The 19,770-nt window shown below is 46.7% G+C and overlaps 3 protein-coding genes across 3 annotated transcripts; all 3 read left to right on the forward strand.

Moving 5' to 3' along the window:
• The first annotated feature begins 460 nt into the window (after positions 1 to 460).
• Positions 461 to 3,022, forward strand: LOC135811682 (uncharacterized). Its single transcript, XM_065324916.1, has 3 exons — positions 461 to 882; positions 1,498 to 1,542; positions 1,912 to 3,022. The coding sequence occupies exons 1-3, from the start codon at positions 801 to 803 to the stop codon at positions 2,202 to 2,204; spliced, it is 420 nt and encodes a 139-aa protein (XP_065180988.1). The 5' UTR covers positions 461 to 800; the 3' UTR covers positions 2,205 to 3,022.
• A 918-nt stretch (positions 3,023 to 3,940) lies between these two features.
• On the forward strand, positions 3,941 to 6,713 carry LOC135812553 (uncharacterized). Its single transcript, XM_065325881.1, has 2 exons — positions 3,941 to 4,230; positions 4,672 to 6,713. The coding sequence occupies exons 1-2, from the start codon at positions 4,215 to 4,217 to the stop codon at positions 6,066 to 6,068; spliced, it is 1,413 nt and encodes a 470-aa protein (XP_065181953.1). The 5' UTR covers positions 3,941 to 4,214; the 3' UTR covers positions 6,069 to 6,713.
• A 1,498-nt stretch (positions 6,714 to 8,211) lies between these two features.
• Positions 8,212 to 19,513, forward strand: LOC135811683 (dentin sialophosphoprotein-like). The gene is made up of 4 exons (XM_065324918.1): positions 8,212 to 8,547; positions 10,375 to 10,446; positions 10,667 to 10,720; positions 17,289 to 19,513. The coding sequence occupies exons 1-4, from the start codon at positions 8,484 to 8,486 to the stop codon at positions 18,893 to 18,895; spliced, it is 1,797 nt and encodes a 598-aa protein (XP_065180990.1). The 5' UTR covers positions 8,212 to 8,483; the 3' UTR covers positions 18,896 to 19,513.
• Positions 19,514 to 19,770: the final 257 nt, after the last annotated feature.

Raw genomic sequence — 19,770 nt, forward strand, 5'->3', positions numbered from 1 at the left:
ACCCAGTTATCGCACTGTCTTATTTCGTGTTATCTAGTTACAACAGCGGAGGTTCTCATAACTCGTCTCCATGTTTCATTTTTCCTTTCAGGTGAATTATTTACTCGATATTCGAGTTCGGCACTTCCGGACAGAGCCAGGATTTGGGTACACCAAGTCGCATAGAGATTAAAGGAAACGCAGATTCGTGTCTGTACACTATCAGTCCGTTGACAGCTTGACATTGACGTCTTTTACAAGAAACGACAGACATGACTAGGAAGGACGTCTCCCGGTCGTACCTTCAAAGACCGCCTCATTGACCTCTGGATCATTGATCAATGGAAATCTGAAGGATGCGATGTATTTGTGAGTAAGCCGATTACTGTATGGAGTGACTAAACGCGTCCGCACTCTACTAACGTTTAGCAACAATACTGCCGTTACTTTGCAGAATTTGCTTCACCACATACATGTGCTTTCTTCCTTCGCCAGAATCATGATTATCCCCGTAATGTAGTGCGCAGAACATCTGGCGTTTTCTGCAGTAGTTCCGAAAATGCCAAGTAACGGGAAGCCACCTATTCATGTGGCGGATCCTAGTGTCGTCTGCGCTACTGTTTATGTTTCGGACGTCCTGTAAGTCACTCTACCTACGTACAAGTCTGGGATGTTCTGACGTGGGATGGTGGCCTCTCTAGCGGCATGCTTGCCACCGAGCTATACAAAGCACCACAGCGAATATAAAGCCTGACCTCACACATAGTTTGGTTTAGTAGCGTCGATCGTGCTCTAGCGGAGAATCAAGTACCGATGTAGACATGGGCCAAGTCAAGGAATGGCCACGGGGATTCTCCACACGTTCATGGATCCTTGTCCTTGGAGCGCTTCTCGCCACAGAAGGTAAAGTGATCTGCACGCCTAATGCACCCGTTCTTGATTCACTTCATTTTGTTGACGGTCACCCTATTGGAGAAGTGAACTTGATGGCAAGTTTGCTTTGTGTCTTACTTGCATTATATGTAGGAAAGGCAACATATCTGTATTTTTGAAGACATCCAGAGGTCGTATCCCAGTTGTTGTTGTTGTTGTTGTTACTTTATTTTACTTCACCAGAATTACAGGCAGTAGAATGCCTTCTCACTAGACCAGGTCTAGTTCTCACAAAATGATGAAGAGAACTAGACCTGGTCTAGTGAGAAGGCATTCTTCTGTCTGTAATTTTGGTGAAGTAAAATAAAGTAACAACAACAGCAGCAACTGGGATACGACCACTGGACGTCTTCAAAAATACAGATGTGTTGCCTTTCTTACCAGTTAGCAGATGGGACGACGGAATGAACAACGACCTTATACTTTCGAACAAGCCGGTTGTTGAAGAGGAGCAGCTGGTTACTTGCGTTAAACAGAATGCCCTGGATCGACGTTGTTGACAGATGCGTGATCCTCATTAAGTTTGATTATTGTATGTTGCTGTGTCATTAATAGGATGTGTCTGATTGTGTACTCTGTGTTCAGGTACACTAGCAGATGATCATCACCCGGCCAAGGAGTCCTGTTCAGGTAAGACCGCATCGCGATATCGTTAGCATAATACCACTTAGGATTTCTGTGCAATGGATTGATAAACATGAGCTAGAACATGCCATTACATACCATTACCTTCCATGCATGTGAATGTTCAGAACAGAGATTTTGTTAACTAAGAAAATCTGTAATACTGCATTTCGGGTTTCAGAGTTAGCCACAACATTTATGCCAGTAGGTCATGTTTGATTCACTCACTACCACGCTGTGGGTTCTTCCGATCGTCGCCTGAGGCTGAGAGGTTTGAATCATCATCTTTTATAAGCCGACTGGAATCTTCTCCAATTTCCGGTTCATGTTCACATTATGATAACTCGTTCAATCCTCTTTCTATTTTACGTGCAGTGTCAAGCGATACGTGGATACTAATAATCACCGGACTTGTGGCTCTAGTTCTCAGCTTCCTTTCTAACATATTTCTGCTGGTCGTCGTGCATCACCAACACCGTGCTGTTCAGAAAGCTGTGAGTAAGTGCGCAACGGCCACGACTGGAAACGAGTCGGCACCAGCATATCCGATGCATATCACGGCAATCAGCGTGCAAGGCGCGATACCAAATCCTGACAATCTCCAGACGGAACTACCAGCATATGTGGACGTAGTGACTGATCCAGAGCCCGGAAGAGCTGAGACGTGAGAGGAAGCGCTGTCCAACTGCGAGAACAGAACTCCGGATCGATCCTTGAGACACGGAAAAGATTAGGCCATGGAGCGTACACGCACGACTGCCAGAGTGCGATGATTATGGCAGCTTAAGAATGTGCTCCATCCAGTACTACAGGACGGAAGAAAAACACGCTATCCATAGCACCAGAATTTCTCCCGGCTTGGGTGAGTAGCATTGGTCACGTGATACGTACATCATGGCTAACAGTTTGTTTACCGAACCAAGTTGTTAAGAACTTCATATTTCTCCGTTGCGAGCGAATAAGTGAAGTTGACGAGTCATAATTAATATTTTGCTTAACTAAATGCTGATGTAGACCGACTGCTGCGCACAGATACTGCAGTATTGTGAAGATCATGCCCATGCATTTGTACACCCTGTGACACGCTCTATAATGCTCTCTAGTGGACGGTATAATGATGCCATAATTTTACAGTAAACGTTGAACGTGATATGCCACCAGCAGAAACGAATCCGCTGCAATCACATGCATCATACATGTTTAATGTAGATTCGCTGTTATTATCTAGTGCTTCCCGTTCTTATTCATGGATTCATGATGTCTTAGCTGGTGTGATTCATTGATCGCGTTTGCTTCAAGTCAGTGTGACATTACGACGCTATATTATTTTAGTCAAATGCCTAAGTCATAACTATCGAGCATCGCTTTATCACAAGACCACACAATAATTTATTGTTTCATACGGTTACCTTGCAGATTAGTAAAAGTAGAACGGAACTCAGGAAAGTTATTTTCTCCTGTGACATCCCATTATTTCGCTATCTCACTGAGCAGGTTCTTTACTGGTATCGCAGAGAGGTTCCTGTGGAAATATCTATCTGCCATTATTCCTAGTAAATAAGAAAATACACCGAGTGGTTCGATCAAACCACTTGGTGATATTGGCAGAAGGATGTTTCCATTGACCTTGTGTGTTGTGCGGCTCGCAGTGGTCACCAGGTTTACTATACATGAGCGCTCTGTTCTGTTGGCATGGCAACTCTGGACACTGGTAACACTGTGTATGGTGCAGAACACGTGACTTCAGAGTACTTCAATACGTAAGGTCTAATCGTAGGACATGTTTTTCCAAGCGGAAACATCGCGATAATAAACACGAGTGACTGAGTGCGTACTTTCAGGACAGAAGCGCTGTATGCACGCGGAAAAATAACTAAGTTCAAAGAACGCGATAGGCCTGTGTGAACTGGGTCTACGGAAGCCAGTCTTCGTGGATCAGGTGTTAGCAGACATGATGCCAATATCTGGGGAGAGTAACATCCGTTGACAGAGGGTTACCCCTGTCGCGACATCCGTTAAAAAGTACTTGGGATGTATTCTAGTTTCCTAGTTTGAATCTGATTCACAGTGTCATTCAAATTCGAAACATGCAACAGGCGGTGACGTGCTTAGTTATTCCGTTGTGCTAGCTGGTAATTCTGGAGGAACTGCACACGACCACAAGCCAGATGTTGACTTCAGTGAGTCACCACTATGGTCATATCATGTTACAAACGTAATTTAAAAGTGACAACGTGTGCTCGTTTCGCAACACAGTGCACTACAGTGCCGAGATAACCATACCAGCGCCGTAGGTCGTCTTAGGATTGATTATTTAGGCGTGTGGACGTGAGGCGATGGTAGTTTTCTCTGGTCTCTCCCAGAGTATTGCCCTCAATACCAGGCACGGTTGCTTTATTTTTAATTCGAAAGCGTCAGACCAGCGAGATGCTGAGGATAAGGGCAGCCAGTAATTCATTTACCCATTTCGACTGAGCGCCTTCTGCGATTCTCGGAACACAGCCAGAAAAATATTTTTGTTAGGAGTATCCCATATCCATCAGCAATAGGGGCGTCATAATCGATGTAAATCTACAACGGTTTGCTTGTAGATTGCTTAGTGAGACCCAGAGTGACATAGTAATGCGGTGACGTCACCAGGCATCAGTCATATTAACGTCGTGTGTACTAGTTGTACAATGGTGTCATTGGCCGGTAAGGTACCTAACATTGGAATTAACATTGATAAATAACGTGTCTATAATTATTTGCTTCAAAAACCAACTCCAGATTTTGCCAATTTATCTTGCGTGCTGGCTTGTTAGGCATGGTGGAGGCAGGAGATGCAGGTGGTTGTAGTTTTTATCGTTAGTCGCACACTACATTTATTCGGTTATTCGTAAAGTGCCCATTACTGAGAGCTACTAACTCTGGGCCAACGCTGCTAAATCTCTTTGAGAGCTAGAATAAGGTGTATCTTGAAGAATTGTGATGACTGCATCGAAGTTAGCACGTTACATGACACCAGGGGAAACCTCACAGGAGCATCCAATTGATTTGATCGCATTGAATGCTAATGTGTTACATTGCTGCAGGTCGGGAGGGAGTTTACTAAAATTCAGACACAATTTTGCCTGTATTTTTCCTCCGTTTCAGAGGATTTCTGGATTGTATTCCTCTTCACCATGGCAATCAGCTGCTTCGGAAATATCGTTCTGATGGCGAATGCCCGCACTACGAGGATGGCGCTCAGACGGCGCAGATCAGCACTGGATACTAGCTATGCGTTCAAGGACTTGGCGAGAAAAGAATCTGGCCGCATTCTACCAACACATTATGATACGATTCCATTTGATATTGGTCACAGCGCAGCTCAGCCTGATCTACAGACTCGGGTTCAGCCCAGTCTTCGGGATAACACACCGTTGCAGAAAAGACAGCGGAAATCTAACCAGGAGCTTGCTAACTTAGGTTTAAGAGCCTCATTGGCCCTAAGCACAGGATCTGCCTCTTCTCGTCTTCCTATAACCGCCCCCAGGCCGCCAACACAACAGAGAGCGGCATACACTCTACCCATGTCACCCATAGGCGACTTGCCGCAGCCCAGTCATGTAGGAAACGATTCATATGAAGCTATAGAGGAGATGCCAGTTTACACCGCCATCGAAGGTGGCGAGGGAAAAAACGAAACAGGCTCCTCAGGCAACGTGGCACAAAAAAACATTTCCGTCGCAGAAAATGCAAGACCTGACCACGAATATATCGAGTTTGAAGAAGGGTGTGTTCTTGATCACGACAAAACACCAGCTGCGGATGCCTCGGCCACTGGTCCGGGAACTACCATTACCGATGATGACATGAGCGAGTCTGCGCTAGTTGAATCAACAGATACACGGGCTGAAGGTGGTTGCGTTAATCAGAATCAAACCGATTTCCAGGAAGACACCGGGTATCATGAGCTCTCAGAGGCCAGTATTGCACATCAAGATCACCAACAAGCTGATGCTGTGGAAGACACGTCAGATGGCATCAACGCACCTTATAGCAATGAATACAACAATCTGAATGCAGCTGGAGAAAAGGCTTTATCCAGTACTGACGACGATGGTGCCGCATCCACCAAGCCAGGTACCGAACACCTGCCCCACAGACAGCTTTCAAACCCACCTATGGTTAATAAGGCACCAACAAGTCCCTCCAGGGATTTCTCACTGCCAGAAATCCACACCCTGAAGCCATCAACCTCGGCCAGCTCAAGTGATCATGATGAAAACGTGGAAGATGTCGAGCCAATCCAGGATCATGTATACCAGGGCTTGAACGCAGAACGGAGCAGGGAAAACACTTATCAGAGACTATCTACTACTGGAGAATCCTCCACTCGCGCCAGCAGACATTATGTAGGTCATCTCAAAACTACGGGAATAGCTCGCGAAGTAACTACAACACTGGACAAGGCGAAGCCATTGACGGAGCCCATCTCTAGACAACCAGAAGCCTCAACAGTCGTCCCGGTCGAGACCAATAGTCCATCTTGTTTAAAGATTGAGTGACATCTTACCTGAATGGCACCATTCATCTCTCGGATTGTAAATAATGATATGTATGTACTTCCGCAGTACAGTTTCTCCACCAGCGTCTTTGAGAGTATTTCTAGAATAGAAGTCATTCCTGGGTTTGACGCCACCTACGTTTTTCGCTGGTTTGCCCTGCCATTTATTCGGATTGGCCCTTTGGAACTGAATGTTTTCATTTCGGTCAGAACAGCTTGATGTTTGTAAACAAATACATTGTAGCTTGTTATTCTGTAGAACTCGATTGCACAATATGCAACTCCAAATATGCAACTCCAAATATGCAACTCCAAATATGCAACTCCAAATATGCAACTCCAAATTACGATGAGGCTGGTGTACAGTGTGAACTACAATGATTAAAAAAACAATAATGGTTGACGTCAGACTAGGGCAGAGGCCGAGTTTTCCGCATCCGTCGGAACGCCACCACCCTTCAAGGATCAAGGCGCAGATGCAGTTCCTACAACGGTGGGTTGTGAGTAGATCAGCTCACCATCAAGTGGTCAAACACCGAAAATCCCGTTCACTGCATCCATCGAGCCAAAAATCTTTTTCCCTAAGATCATTTCGTCACTTGACTTGTCCTTTTCGCGTAACTCCCATTGTGCGCGAGATAGTTTGGAAGGATATCGAAATGAATGCGTTCATTGCCTCTATTTCCAAGAAAATGTCCCTGTTTCACCGTTGCTGAATGAAGTTATACACTCTAACAAAATTTTCCTATTGACCACGCCTCTAGAAGGTTTATCAAAAAAGTATTCGTTCTAGACCAAAGAGTGGTATATTTGATAACATTCAATAACGATAGAAATATTTACGATACTTCTCCAGACGTTTCGTTGTTCTGAACAACATCGTCAGTGGATAAAGAAAGAAAGTCTTTATCCACTGACGATGTTGTTCAGAACAACGAAACGTCTGGAGAAGTATCGTAAATATTTCTATCGTTATTGAATGTTATCAAATATACCACTCTTTGGTCTAGAAAGAATACTTTTTTTGATATTACAATGAGAGTGAATAATCAACGGCTTGTCCACCAACTCTAGAAGGTTTCATGTCGAGCAATGCAGAGGCCTAGTGGTTCATCAAGTCTGAGTGTGTGGTATATCTGCTTGGCTGTCTTTTCCTTTCCTTTTTCCTTTCCTTTTCTCAGAAACTCTCCTTGGAAACGTTGATCGATTCTGCTCGAACATGCGACATTAAAAAAACCATGCAAAGCCTTCTTGACAGGGAAATCCTTAGACTCTGCTCCTATTCTTTATTCGTATGCCAAAACGTATAAAACATACCAAACAAAACTAATTTTGCTGGTTCTGGTTACGCACTGCAATACCCAGGTGTGGTATATTGAATTGTTTTGTTTGCCCGTAAAAGAGGCCTAGCATCCATTCCTTCATCTAGATAGCAAACATGCACGCTACATTTAATTCGAAAAGTACCAAAAGTACCAAATCCTGCCATTTAGTCTGCAGGAATTATCCTTCAAGGGCTCATTAAATCTGACACGGCGAAAACACATTAAAATTCGCTGGTTACATGTCACCTCGATGCAATACACCATTCTACAGCTGTCAGTTCAGTTTGAATTCGACTCATGGTTGCACGAACGAGGCCCTGTTGGCCGAAGCAGCTTGCATTGGTTAGGACAATCTGTACTCTACGTTCATTCCTAAGCACACGTCGTGTGTACTAGCGTCATTAGGGGACATGATCAAGCATACAACTCCACGTAGACGTGCTAAGTTTACGCAGCTTGGCTGTAGCCTTTAGCTGGTGAGAAAACTGCAGCTCCTTACACTTCACTGTGAGCATATGGTACGAACATGCACGTTGGTAGCTTAGTTGACAGCTGAGTGCGACCACGATGTGGTATTGTCACATTTCTGCTGTCAAAGGTTCTAAAAGAAGACGGCTTTCGACATAACCGTTATTCCTATCTGTCACGTTTTGAGTCTCGACTCACACTGGCATAACTCCAATGCCAATGAACTTCACTGTGCCCTGTGAATGCCATGGCCAGCAGTAATCAACCACGGACCAGCACAGGTCACGAAGAAGAGTGCAAGGTGGAAGTTAGCATTGAGCGGTCACGCCACACACAGTGATAACGGTTAGGAGTTGAATGGGTGGAAATGTTCTGCTAACCTTACCGCGGCTTGTTATTAATACTGCATGCAGTATCTGTGGCACTTTAGAGTGATATTCCAACTCCTAGCTCTATAGATAGGAGCCATTGGTAATAAGGAAGTGAGGAAGTTGATGGATTCATTGAAACCTCGGAAGTAGAGCTTCCACTGGATGCGATCTGGTCCAGCGGTTTGATAGATATTTTGACCAGCGGCAGTATTTCAATCTTGTCAGAGTCGTATGTAGGAAACCGCGCCAGATATGGAAATGCAGACGCCACCGCAGGTCGCAGCCAAGCTGTTGATAATCACAACCTGCCTTCTAGGTGAGTTCTAAGAGCCCCACTTCGCCTCACACAATACGTTCTGGTACATTGAAATCACGCCACGCCCCTAAGATCAGTCTAATGTTTGCTAAGTGAACAATGGATGCACAAGGTGATATCGCTGCATATATTCTGCTTAGGGTTTCTGCGAATAGAGTACCAGTATTCTGTTTGTTACGCGAAACAACCCCTGCAGGGCTGGAGCCAGGTCCACAGGGGTGGCCGTGGTGCAGTTTCATATCGGCCAAACGCCCAGTCATTTTCCCATACCCAATCTCAGTATCACAGGAGAAGGCATCTCCAGCTCTATAAATCTGACAGTTGCCGGTACACACTTTGTTTTCAAAGGACATCAGCCAGTACATTTTAAATAGCAAGAGTTTGCAGCTCGACGATCCCCCAGCCCAAGGCGGAATTTTCTAAATGGGTCTTTCGCAGTTGTTTGACTCACTGATGCCACCATGCGTAAAAAAACATTCACGGGTCGCGTAAGACTCGGCTCGAGGCAGATGCGCAGATGCAGCTCCTAAGCCGTGGGAGGCGAGTAGATCAGACCCACCCCAAATTGGTCAAAGACCGAAAATCCCATTCATTGGCATCCATGTTTCCCTCCTGCCAGGTCACGAGTTCCCAATTAATGGTGCGTCTCAGGAACAAAATCCTTTCGATTTCAAGCAGGACTTGAACCTGGTACCCTCTTTTTCTTAATCATGGTCTTAGAAAATCCCACTATGCCTGCCTGCGCAGCCAGAGATCAAATTACAAAGAAATTGTACATACCAGCTGTGGTAGTCGAAGCAGGACAAGGGACGATAGATCGACGTGCCCTGAACCTGATGAACTCTCACCGTACATGTATCTACAAAACTAGCGCGGGAAAGCGTACGCACGTGATCATTGTTTTGCCAAAGAATGACGCAAGGGTTAAGGTTTCCGGATTTTCCGCCATGGATGAAACCACCAGAGCTCGAGATAGGAGTCGCATGCTCTTGGTCATGTACACTTGATAATAGTCCTCACTGAACTACTACAGCCCTTGAGTGCTAGTCAAATGAGAAGTGCATGTAGCATGGGTCATTCCATTCATAAGAAACTGGGAGGGAGGGACATGACATTTTTGGCCATACCAGTGGCGACAGCACTGCCACATTAGTAAATATCAACATATGTATTCTCTGCAAGCTGAAGAAGCAAAGTCTGACCTCTGAAATTCTCTTGCAAGCCTGTTTAAAATGTACTGTATGTTCTTCAAACCATTGTTGCAACATATACACATACGCCAACGTGCAGTCACGAAATCAGGAGAGCTTTGGATGCAAGTTTACCAGACACAGTATTTTTCCCCCAGCGTTATTGAGATACGTTCTGATGCCTATAAACTAATACACGGTAAAACAATGGTAAATTTAACGAGTGTGTTGTAGAAAGGAATATTAAAATGTGGCATCACCAGTGCTAGGAAACAACACACAATAATAATACGATACTAGACCCGCGCCGAAAAGGTTGCATTCACAGAAATCTAGTAGTCCAGGGCACATGCCGGTACAGACGTATCTAATTAAGGTGTGGAGCAATCAGGGACCTGATAGTCCACGTTTTGCTCATATGTGTAGTCCACACATACACACGTACATTAAAAATATATAATGTGTACACCATAACGAGGAGAGGAACAGCAGTCCTCTGGGTGCTACATGTTGTGTCACAAATACATATAATGCAAAATACTCCGCATCCCTGCATTGCATACATGTTCATTACTGATCGAGGGCTCGATCTTCTATCACACTCTGTCTGTGTAAACTGCTTATATACATTGCTCAGATTTGATTCAAGGCGAAACGACTGATCCAGCATCCAACCAAAGTACGTCAACCAGTATGTCAACCGAAGCGGGTAAGCCATTGTCCAGTCGTTTTACAAAAGGTTCTGCCGGGCATGTTTCTACCACCGAAAATGATTCCTGCAGGCTGTACCAGCTAGGGAAAATTGAAATATCTGTCTGTATAAGAATACGACAGGTTTCGATGTACACCTTCTACCCAAAAGCGGAATAATCAATGGTCACCCATGTTTCTTGCTGGTCAATTTATGAATTTTGTGTATTGTCTTCCAGATACTGCTACACTGCAGATGTCTTGCACGAGCAACTGCACAAGCACTGGAAACGGTAAGTTGCTTTTAATAGAATTTTCTCATTTCATCTCGTTTGTGACTTCCGATTTTATTCAACAAATGAGAGTCAATCCCAACTCATGAACAAACACACATACACCCCCCCCCCCCCCCACACACACACACCGTTGACCATTGACCGTTTGACGCCCATCGCCGGAGGCGATGATAGCGATGCTACAGCAGAAGCCATAGCAGCTTGTGCTGGGATCGCACCGTTCAACACACACACACACACACACACACACACACACACACACACACACACACACACACACACACACGAACAAGGAGGTGTGCATGGAATAGTTGCGGAGTGAGAGTGGCAGACCTGTGTGAAGTGTACCTCGCGTGACCAGTGCCATGCAGCGTACAACCCTGGGCTATGAGTACCGATGAGACATGGGGTGTGGACAGTAGCTTGGGCCTTAGCGAACCATGACACCCAGCTCAGGTCAGAATAACTTGCCTGGGCTAGGGATACAAGGCGCAGTAGAGATAGACATGTACCGTGAAGTACCGCCAGAGCACCCCACCATCTCGTCCTTTCGTGGCCGTATTGTGGAGGTGGTCTGCTGTCTGTAGGTCATACGACACGAACCTTGTACACATATTCTACATATTGCAGTCAATCCGTACCTTCGAGCGGACACAAGCTCCAAACAAAACCTGCCAAGTGTGCCCTTAGTACACTTAGGTTCTCACATCGTAAAAACTTCGTTGCACTCTGCCATACGATTTTCCTTTCCCTGGCTGTAAAATGGTGGGGCGCTCTCGCAAGACGGGGCGCTCTGGCGGTACTTAACGGTACATAGAGATTGGTAGATCAAGAGAGAGAGAGAGAGAGAGAGGGAGAGAGAGAGTTGTAACGGAATCTCAGCCATTCAGTTCCCCGGGACGCAGGACACAAAGGACAAGACTGGTTTGTTTTACATAATATATTTGGACATTACGGAAAGGTAGACTACTCTGACAGAGACGAACAAGAAGACTGACAAAAAGGACTCTCGACTACAACATCGCGCATGCTCATATCACACATGCACGCGACTAGACGAGACAGTTTGGGGAATGCCATCACACAGGAAAACAACACATCATTTCACAAGACCTGCCCCCTTGATGACATTCCACAAAATAATAAACCGACACCACGTTCCACATGCACAACAGCAAAAGGAACCACAGCAGAACAGAAAAACGAAAACCAACCATCAACCTAGAGCCGACGCTCTAAAATAATATCCGGGCCACGAAACAGGGCCAAACACAAACCTAGAGCCGACGCTCTACAACCAGGCCACGCCAAACAAGGCCAACCGAAATAAGGGAGCCGAAGCTCCAACAAAATAATAACATGCGCACAGCCGCACCAAATATATCTACAACAAAAACAATGGAGAACAACAGAACGAATACAAGAGCAACAGACCGACAACAAGCAAACTGAAACAACACAGCAACAAGCAACGAACTGAACAGAGAGAGAACAACACAGCGAGCAAGACAACAAGACGAACAACAAGGACGGCACACAGTCGGTGACGCCAGACTCGTCCACTGTCCTCTGGCGAGCCACGGCCACAGGCTCCGTCCCGGTTCCTGCCGTCTCAGGCTCCAGTCCACAGTGACTGTTCTAGTCCATCACCTTCTCTGCCTCCTCTCCGTGTCGTCTTCCGCTCCCACCAGCTCTTCACCTCCTCCGCTCCCATGCTCTGTTTACTTCAAAGTAACAGCTACTTCGTTGTTCACGACGACGACTCATGACAAACTTACTCATCCTCTGCGTCCCGGGTTTCGGCACCACGTTGTAACGGAATCTCAGCCATTCCGTTCCCCGGGACGCAGGACACAAAGGACAAGACTGGTTTGTTGTACATCATATATTTGGACATTACGGAAAGGTAGACTACTCTGACAGAGACGAACAAGAAGACTGACAAAAAGGACTCTCGACTACAACATCGCGCATGCTCATATAACACATGCACGCGACTAGACGAGACAGTTTGGGGAATGCCATCACACAGGAAAACAACACATCAGTTCACAACAGAGTGTGTGTGTGTGAGAGAGAGAGAGAGAGAGAGAGAGAGAGAGAGAGAGAGAGAGAGAGAGAGAGAGAGAGAGAGAGAGAGAGGGAGAGAGAGAGCGAGAGGGAGAGAGAGGGAGAGAGAGAGATAGATAAATAGATAGATATGAAAAATGTTTTGTTCATTGCTATCAGGTTCGGCCTCATTTTCTCTGTGCTGCGCTGATGAGTCCACAAATGACGAAACAGCTCTGTCCGCAGATTGAGTAGATAGATAGATAGATATGTAGATAGAGAGAGACACACACACACACGCACACCCAGACAAAGGTACAGACAACATGGCATGCGATAGCCATCAGAGAGTTGTAGCCATCCAGAAATTCCTGTCATAGGCCAGTCATGCGCCTGTTGCGTTATAATAGTGAGCGTCAATAGTCATCGCCTGACACGGGAGGAGCTCAGCTGTACACTCTGTTTCGATATCGACAAGCACGCACACAACCGTAGTCCAAGCTTCCAGCCAAGTACCCATGTCTTAAAGGGGAAGTTAAGGCAAAAATTAAAATTTCACCAGTTGTAGTCTTCGGGGTGCTGAGTCGAATGGTCGTGGTCCGAGGAAGCTGAGACGCTCCCTTCCTACTTGAATCCCAATCGAACTCGCGCACTTCCACCGAAACTGGGTGACTGCGCCCTACGAGATGGGGATTTGTATGCAAAATGTCACTAAAAGCGCCATTTCGTTCTTATAAAAGCACGGATGACCGCGATTGGCCCATATGTTGTAGTCTTTTGGACGCTGAGTCGACTGGTTTTGGTCCGAAAAGGCTGCGATGCAGTGTTCCGCCTTTATTCCCAATCGAACATGGTTGAACAAGCGGTCACGTGCTCCTGCGTACGCCAGTCACCTGGTCACCGTGCCTGCAGGGTACAACTTACTAGCCTGTTTGACCTTTTTTGGGTGCAGTCCTGTCACTCGAGTTGAACTCGAGTTGAACCTTGGTGTGAAAGTTGTCACCTGCTGGCGTGGTGACCAGGTGATTTGGGCACCCAGGAGCACGTGACCACTTGTTCAACCATGTTCGATTGGGAATAAAGGCGGAACGCTGCATCGCAGCCTTTTCGGACCAAAACCAGTCGACTCAGCGTCCAAAAGACTACAACATATGGGCCAATCGCGGTCATCCGTGCTTTTATAAGAACGAAATGGCGCTTTTAGTGACATTTTGCATACAAATCCCCATCTCGTAGGGCGCAGTCACCCAGTTTCGGTGGAAGTGCGCGAGTTCGATTGGGATTCAAGTAGGAAGGGAGCGTCTCAGCTTCCTCGGACCACGACCATTCGACTCAGCACCCCGAAGACTACAACTGGTGAAATTTTAATTTTTGCCTTAACTTCCCCTTTAAAACCGGAGTTTCACCCCGAATCGTGTGCGTAGGGGTAGCGCCATTACAGGGCCAGCACCACTGGCGCGGCCGTACTAATATAAGTCGGTCCACGTGGAACGTCCAAAATCGGGGAGAAAACGGTTCGATGTATGATTTTGTACAGGGAGTTGTAGAACAAACTACCCTGTCATCAGGAACATTCTACGTCCAGTGAACCATGGTGAACCATCATAGATGCAGACCTTCAAGTTAGTTGTACCCAGGGGCTAGGAGATGAACCGAAATGCGCCCAGAGTGCAGGATTTGCATTCTAAATTCCTAAAATGTTATGGGGGAGGACCCCCATTCAACAGGGCACTTCGCTGCACCACTCCGTGGGAGCTGCCTTAGGCCCTGCATTAGCACTGCTCCCTGAGACAGGCTTTTTGCCCAGCCACAGTTCAAAACGTTACAATCATATCAGGTCCACAACCTCACCCCAAATGATTCCGTTGCAGATGTGAGCTGGAACCGCTGGGAGAATCAGATGGCTTGGCGGAGTAGTTTTGGGAGACACCGACCGGTGGCGATACGGGCGACATCACCGACGCCGAGTTGCACGACTGGGCTGTGAGTGCCGAGCTGATACAGAGGCAAACGTCGTGCCGGAAAGTCGATGTGCAGGCTGGAGAAGTGAAGGTCAATGTCGCAGTCACAACGTAAACACTGCTCCAGTTATGAGTTACTGCTCCTCTCTAAAGGCGAGACACCAGCGGAGAAAAGCGATGACCCACGGCGAGCTGAAAGGCTGCAGCCAAATTTGTCGGGATTTTGGCGGAGGCGGCCGCGGGAGTCTGCTGCTACGCTGGAGCAGGACAAGCGGTCTCGGCCAAAGCAGAGTCTTGGAGTTTCTGACTCTGGCGGACGTAGACCTATGACTACGTCAAGTACATGTAGTACGTGGCCGACCGGTGGCGCTCTAGGCCGCGTGCGACGGAGAGAGTCTACGACCATGATGGGATAGAGCACAGCAGTCCACTCTGAGAAAAGTTTCCGACACCCGATCATGGAGAAAGAAGTTTGATACTCGCGCACCAGCGCATTGTAGTGGAGTGGGCATAGGGTTGCCTGAGTTGTGCAGAGCATGGAGTGCAGTGCATAGATTTACTCCGTGCTGCGCGTTCGCTGTGGCAACTGGCAAGTCCATATACACCTTCTTTTACGTGCAAATAAACAAACAAACGAATATTTCCTCAAGATTAGTGTGCTTCATGATCTTACATTTTTAGCACCAGCAAAAGTTCATGCATCGCAGAAAAGAACTGTCTAGGCAAATGTCGTTGAAATGAGGGTCGAGCTCTTTGTGATGGTTAGTGTTTGCAAGCACACGACGCATTCGCGTCGACCCAACCAACAATGGATAGAAACGAGAGTTTGGGCCCAGCTTCTAAGCATTACATTTTAGTCTTTGCTTGTTCCCTGTATACTAATCCTCATCCCAATGTCTCTTTTCGTGAAACAGCACACTATCTCTTTTGTTGAGAATGTACATCTGTACTTGTTATCACATGACAATAGTAGAATACTCTACAATGCGGGAGTTTGTCCACCACATGAGCAGCAGACGAGCAAACCAAATTTTCAATGTCCCATAGTGTCTCTCACGGTACCCCACATGCCTATAAATCTTTCCGTTTAATTTTTGGTGGTTCTGGACGAAGGTGGGCATCTTCTGCACATCTGTTACAACTGGTAATGTGAATATCATAACAGATTGCTTCACGGCTGTAGCCCGCATCTGTTGCCGCAGAATGTCGTCGAGAAACGCGTTTGCGTGCAGCCACATTTACATTTTATGAACGCTCTAAGCCTCTATCCCTCCTCCTTCACCATAGCACGCGAGGAACAGTCTCCTTCTGCCTTTAGAACAGCTGCTGAAATGTTTCGGACATATTTAAAACTTTGGCGCGCGGGCAATATTTCAACTTCCGAGAGGAACCCCTCTAATTCCATGTGATACAGGCTATGTAGGCCAACTCTTGACTACTTCAGCAATTTTATGTGTGGTTCTCGGACAGCATGGCCAACACAACTACAGTACAGAGTACAGCACACACCTTCTTCTGGCGGTAAAGCAGCGAGCAATTCTGTAGTCAACTGAAAACACCTTACTGTCATGGCTTTCTTAGAAATGAAAAATAGCAAGTGTTTCTTCACGAATACGGAATGGTTGTTTTTCTCTCCCGCCGAGCGAAGCGAGATAGGCGAGAAATAATTTCTCGCGCAACATTTTCGGTTGTAAATATGGCATATGGTGTGTTCTTTATCGTTTTTCCTTTCTTTTCCAAAGATATCAGCCCTCTTCTACAGGCAAAAATTAACACAATGGATTACATTGCAATAAAACATACACTGGAGAAGAAATCAGAAAAATGCATATGTAAACCAGTGTCCCTGCCGTCCCACCCTTCATTTCTGTGCATCTTATTATTGCTTTTTTATAAATTTTTTGCCGTGATGTGCTTGCCATGCCTACATGTTGCCAAATCGCCATTGAGGATATACACCCGGTTCTATCCCGCACTACTGCGTCCGGCGGCGCGAGGTTCTTTTCCTCGATAGCTTGGTCCAGGAAAATAAATATTACGGTCCCAATTGATTCTGAATCATGCCCTATTTCTGCTATCCGCTTGTGCACCTATTCCATCTGAGACACTCTGTTCTCAGTACTTGCTTCCATACTTCACTCGTTACTCGGTTCACATATGGCTGCGGCCAACTACCCTTCACTTCGCGTGTTGTCGCTATAGCTGTCTATGTCTCTGTGTGTGCCAGTATTATGCAGAGCGAGAGCGTACATGACTGTATCCTACTCTTTCCATCTCCCGTAGTTCACAGTTCAATATGGCGACTATGGGAGTAGTCACATGCCTGTAGCGCCTACGCACCCATTGCTGTACGTTTGTTTGCTTTCATTTTGTCTTACCCTCTCTCCGTAGGTACATGTACTGTATGTATGCACCTGCACTGTGAAACCATTAAATTAATGGTGATGGTATTTTCTTTGTCAGGAGTGGCCTGCCTGGTTTCAAAGGATGTCACAAGAAGTCGTGGCTTCGATTTACTAATTTGTACTCTTTGCATTTTTCGTGCTGTTGTGCAGATGCGTGGAGGATGTTGGCTATTTCGTCGTCTGCGTTGCTGGCGGCTAGCGTCATCCTCAACGGAGTCTTTATCGCTCTCGTTTGTCGAACGCACTCACAACTGAAGAGGACTGTCTCGAGAAAGATCAGCCTCCTACCAGCTAGCGGTGATATCCAGCGTAAGATGAGCAAGGCGAAGTTGGACGATGAAGAGATGATAGTGCCCGAGGATGATGGCGAACAGGACATAGAACAGTGGTATGAAGGCACTGAAGAAGGAGACGGTCCAACGCCAGAAAATCAACAAATATATGACACGATTCAAAACGCAGATAAGAAGGCTGACGACGATACAGGGGACGGCAGTGCAGCACATGGTTCATCAAGTGGGGAAGGGCAGGCAGCACGAGGAAAAAAGCCAGAGAGCGAGCTGATCAAACTAGTGGAGAGGTCTGGTTCTCGCAACAGCGCCATTAGCGATTCACTCAGGATTCGGATTGCAACCACCCCTCGATCACCTCTCCGAGATTCCGTGTACAGGCAGCCGGATAGCCCGTTGCCCCAGATAGCAGCCTACGAAGTACCAGTTGAAGCTCTGCGTGGCTCTCTACGTGGCTCATTCCGAAATTCAGTCCTGGCACACGACACGGACGACCCCGTACCAGACGAGTTTGGATCTTCCGAATCTGAGGCTGGCGACACTTACACATATGCGGCAGTGAGTGAGGCACCCATCTACGACGATATCGTTATCAAAGTGACGGGAGTTGAAGATCACGGAACAAGCACAAAGATCTGCGATGATGATATTCCCGACATACCCCTTTCCTCCAGTGACGATGATGAAAGCGTGCGGGACACGACAGCCGGTGATACTGAGCAAAACCATACGCCTGTGTTGTACGACGCTGTCCCAAATCAAAAGGGTGGTGCGGAGAATGACGAGGCCGACTCACAGGAAGAGGACAACTATGACACGCCTGCCAAGGACGAAGAAAACGCCACGGACACGTCGCCCACGAGTGTGGCTCATGCCGAAGACCAGAATACGACAAGCGACACAGCTGATGGTGCTCTACTGTATTCAGTAATACCAGCCGGAAAAGACCAGGAAGGTGCACCCAGCAGTGGCACTGTCTCACCAACAGTCGAAACCACCACCATCAAAGCCAATCATCCAATCGCAGCTGATCACAGTGAGGATGCGACGGGGGAACCTGGCACAGCAGGGGAGGACATATATGAAGCGTTGGAAGGTAATGATGAGCAGAACGGTACTTACCAGGCGTTATCCACAGCAATGTCTTCTGTGGACGATTACACCAGCTCGAAAATGGCAGAGGAGCTTGTCGATCCAGCGAACACGTATCAGGCAGTTACGCCGTCACGTGCAGGCAGCATATACCAGTCACTGGCCAAATCGAAAGGGCATAGTGAAGGCCGAGCTGCAGAGGAACTCACCGACCCAACGAACACCTACGAAGCACTCACGCCATCGAGGGCCGGCAGTGTGTACCAGTCCCTGGCCAAGACTCGCTCCAGCTCACAGCCCGCCTCCAACACGCCTCTCAACGCGTCTGGTCCTTCCGAATCAGCCCTGAATCCCTACATGCTGATGTCTGAGTAGGTTATAGTGTACGATGGTCAACGGTATGGCGTGGATTGCACATTAGTTTGTTGCGTAACGAACTTGAAGCAACCTGCTACCAATAATCAAAATTTGAAAATACTCGCTTGCCCCCTTTTTAATGATTCATTGAAATGATAAGTACATTTAGCCGAAATTACGATGTCCATACCCTCCAGTTGGTTACCTCTTTGTAGCTTGACAATAATGTTAGAGTTTACAATTGTAATTAGGTATGGTGATGCAGGTCTCGAAGAGTACGTATCGCAGATCAGGAAATGCTGAGTTAATCATAGCTGCTTTTCCTTTACGGGCTTTACTTGTTAATATTATGTGTCCAATTTGTGTTCATGCACTTTGAGGTATCAACTTTACGTTCCATTGTGTAGGTACAGTTCCAACGTACGAATCCATGTAAATTCTTCTTCTGAGATCCATAATGATCACGGTATGTTCTACATTGATAATCAATCACTGTGCACATAGCTTTGTTGATTTTCGTTCTATTATGTGTTTCGCCAAAGCTGATGCCTTCGCTATTCACTGAATTCAAAAATGAAAACATCATGGCTTAGATGGTGTTCAATGCGCAACACGAACACCCATCATGAAGAATTATGAACGAATCAACTGTGAGTGGGGCCCTATCAGAGTGGTCCCCTTATAAGAGTGGTGCCCCCATCAGAGTGCCCCCTATCAGAGTGGTCCCCCCATCAGAGTGCCCCCCCCCCTATCAGAGTGGTCCCCTTAAAAGAGATATTCCCCTATCAGAGTGCCCCCCTCCCTATCAGAGATGTCCCCTTATCAGAGTGGTGCCCTTATCAGAGTGGTCCCCTTACAAGAGATGTCACCTTATCAGAGTGGTCTCCCTATCA

Source organism: Sycon ciliatum, chromosome 3 (assembly GCF_964019385.1).
Source record: "Sycon ciliatum chromosome 3, ocSycCili1.1, whole genome shotgun sequence".
NCBI classification, from domain to species: Eukaryota; Metazoa; Porifera; class Calcarea; order Leucosolenida; family Sycettidae; genus Sycon; species Sycon ciliatum.

Coding starts and splice junctions, on each gene's coding strand:
- LOC135811682 (XM_065324916.1), top strand. CDS start 801: ATGGGCCAAGTCAAGGAATGGCCACGGGGATTCTCCACACGTTCATGG. Junction 883..1,497: donor AGCGCTTCTCGCCACAGAAG/GTAAAGTGATCT, acceptor CTCTGTGTTCAG/GTACACTAGCAGATGATCAT. Junction 1,543..1,911: donor GGCCAAGGAGTCCTGTTCAG/GTAAGACCGCAT, acceptor TTTTACGTGCAG/TGTCAAGCGATACGTGGATA.
- LOC135811683 (XM_065324918.1), top strand. CDS start 8,484: ATGGAAATGCAGACGCCACCGCAGGTCGCAGCCAAGCTGTTGATAATC. Junction 8,548..10,374: donor AATCACAACCTGCCTTCTAG/GTGAGTTCTAAG, acceptor TACATTGCTCAG/ATTTGATTCAAGGCGAAACG. Junction 10,447..10,666: donor CAGTATGTCAACCGAAGCGG/GTAAGCCATTGT, acceptor ATTGTCTTCCAG/ATACTGCTACACTGCAGATG.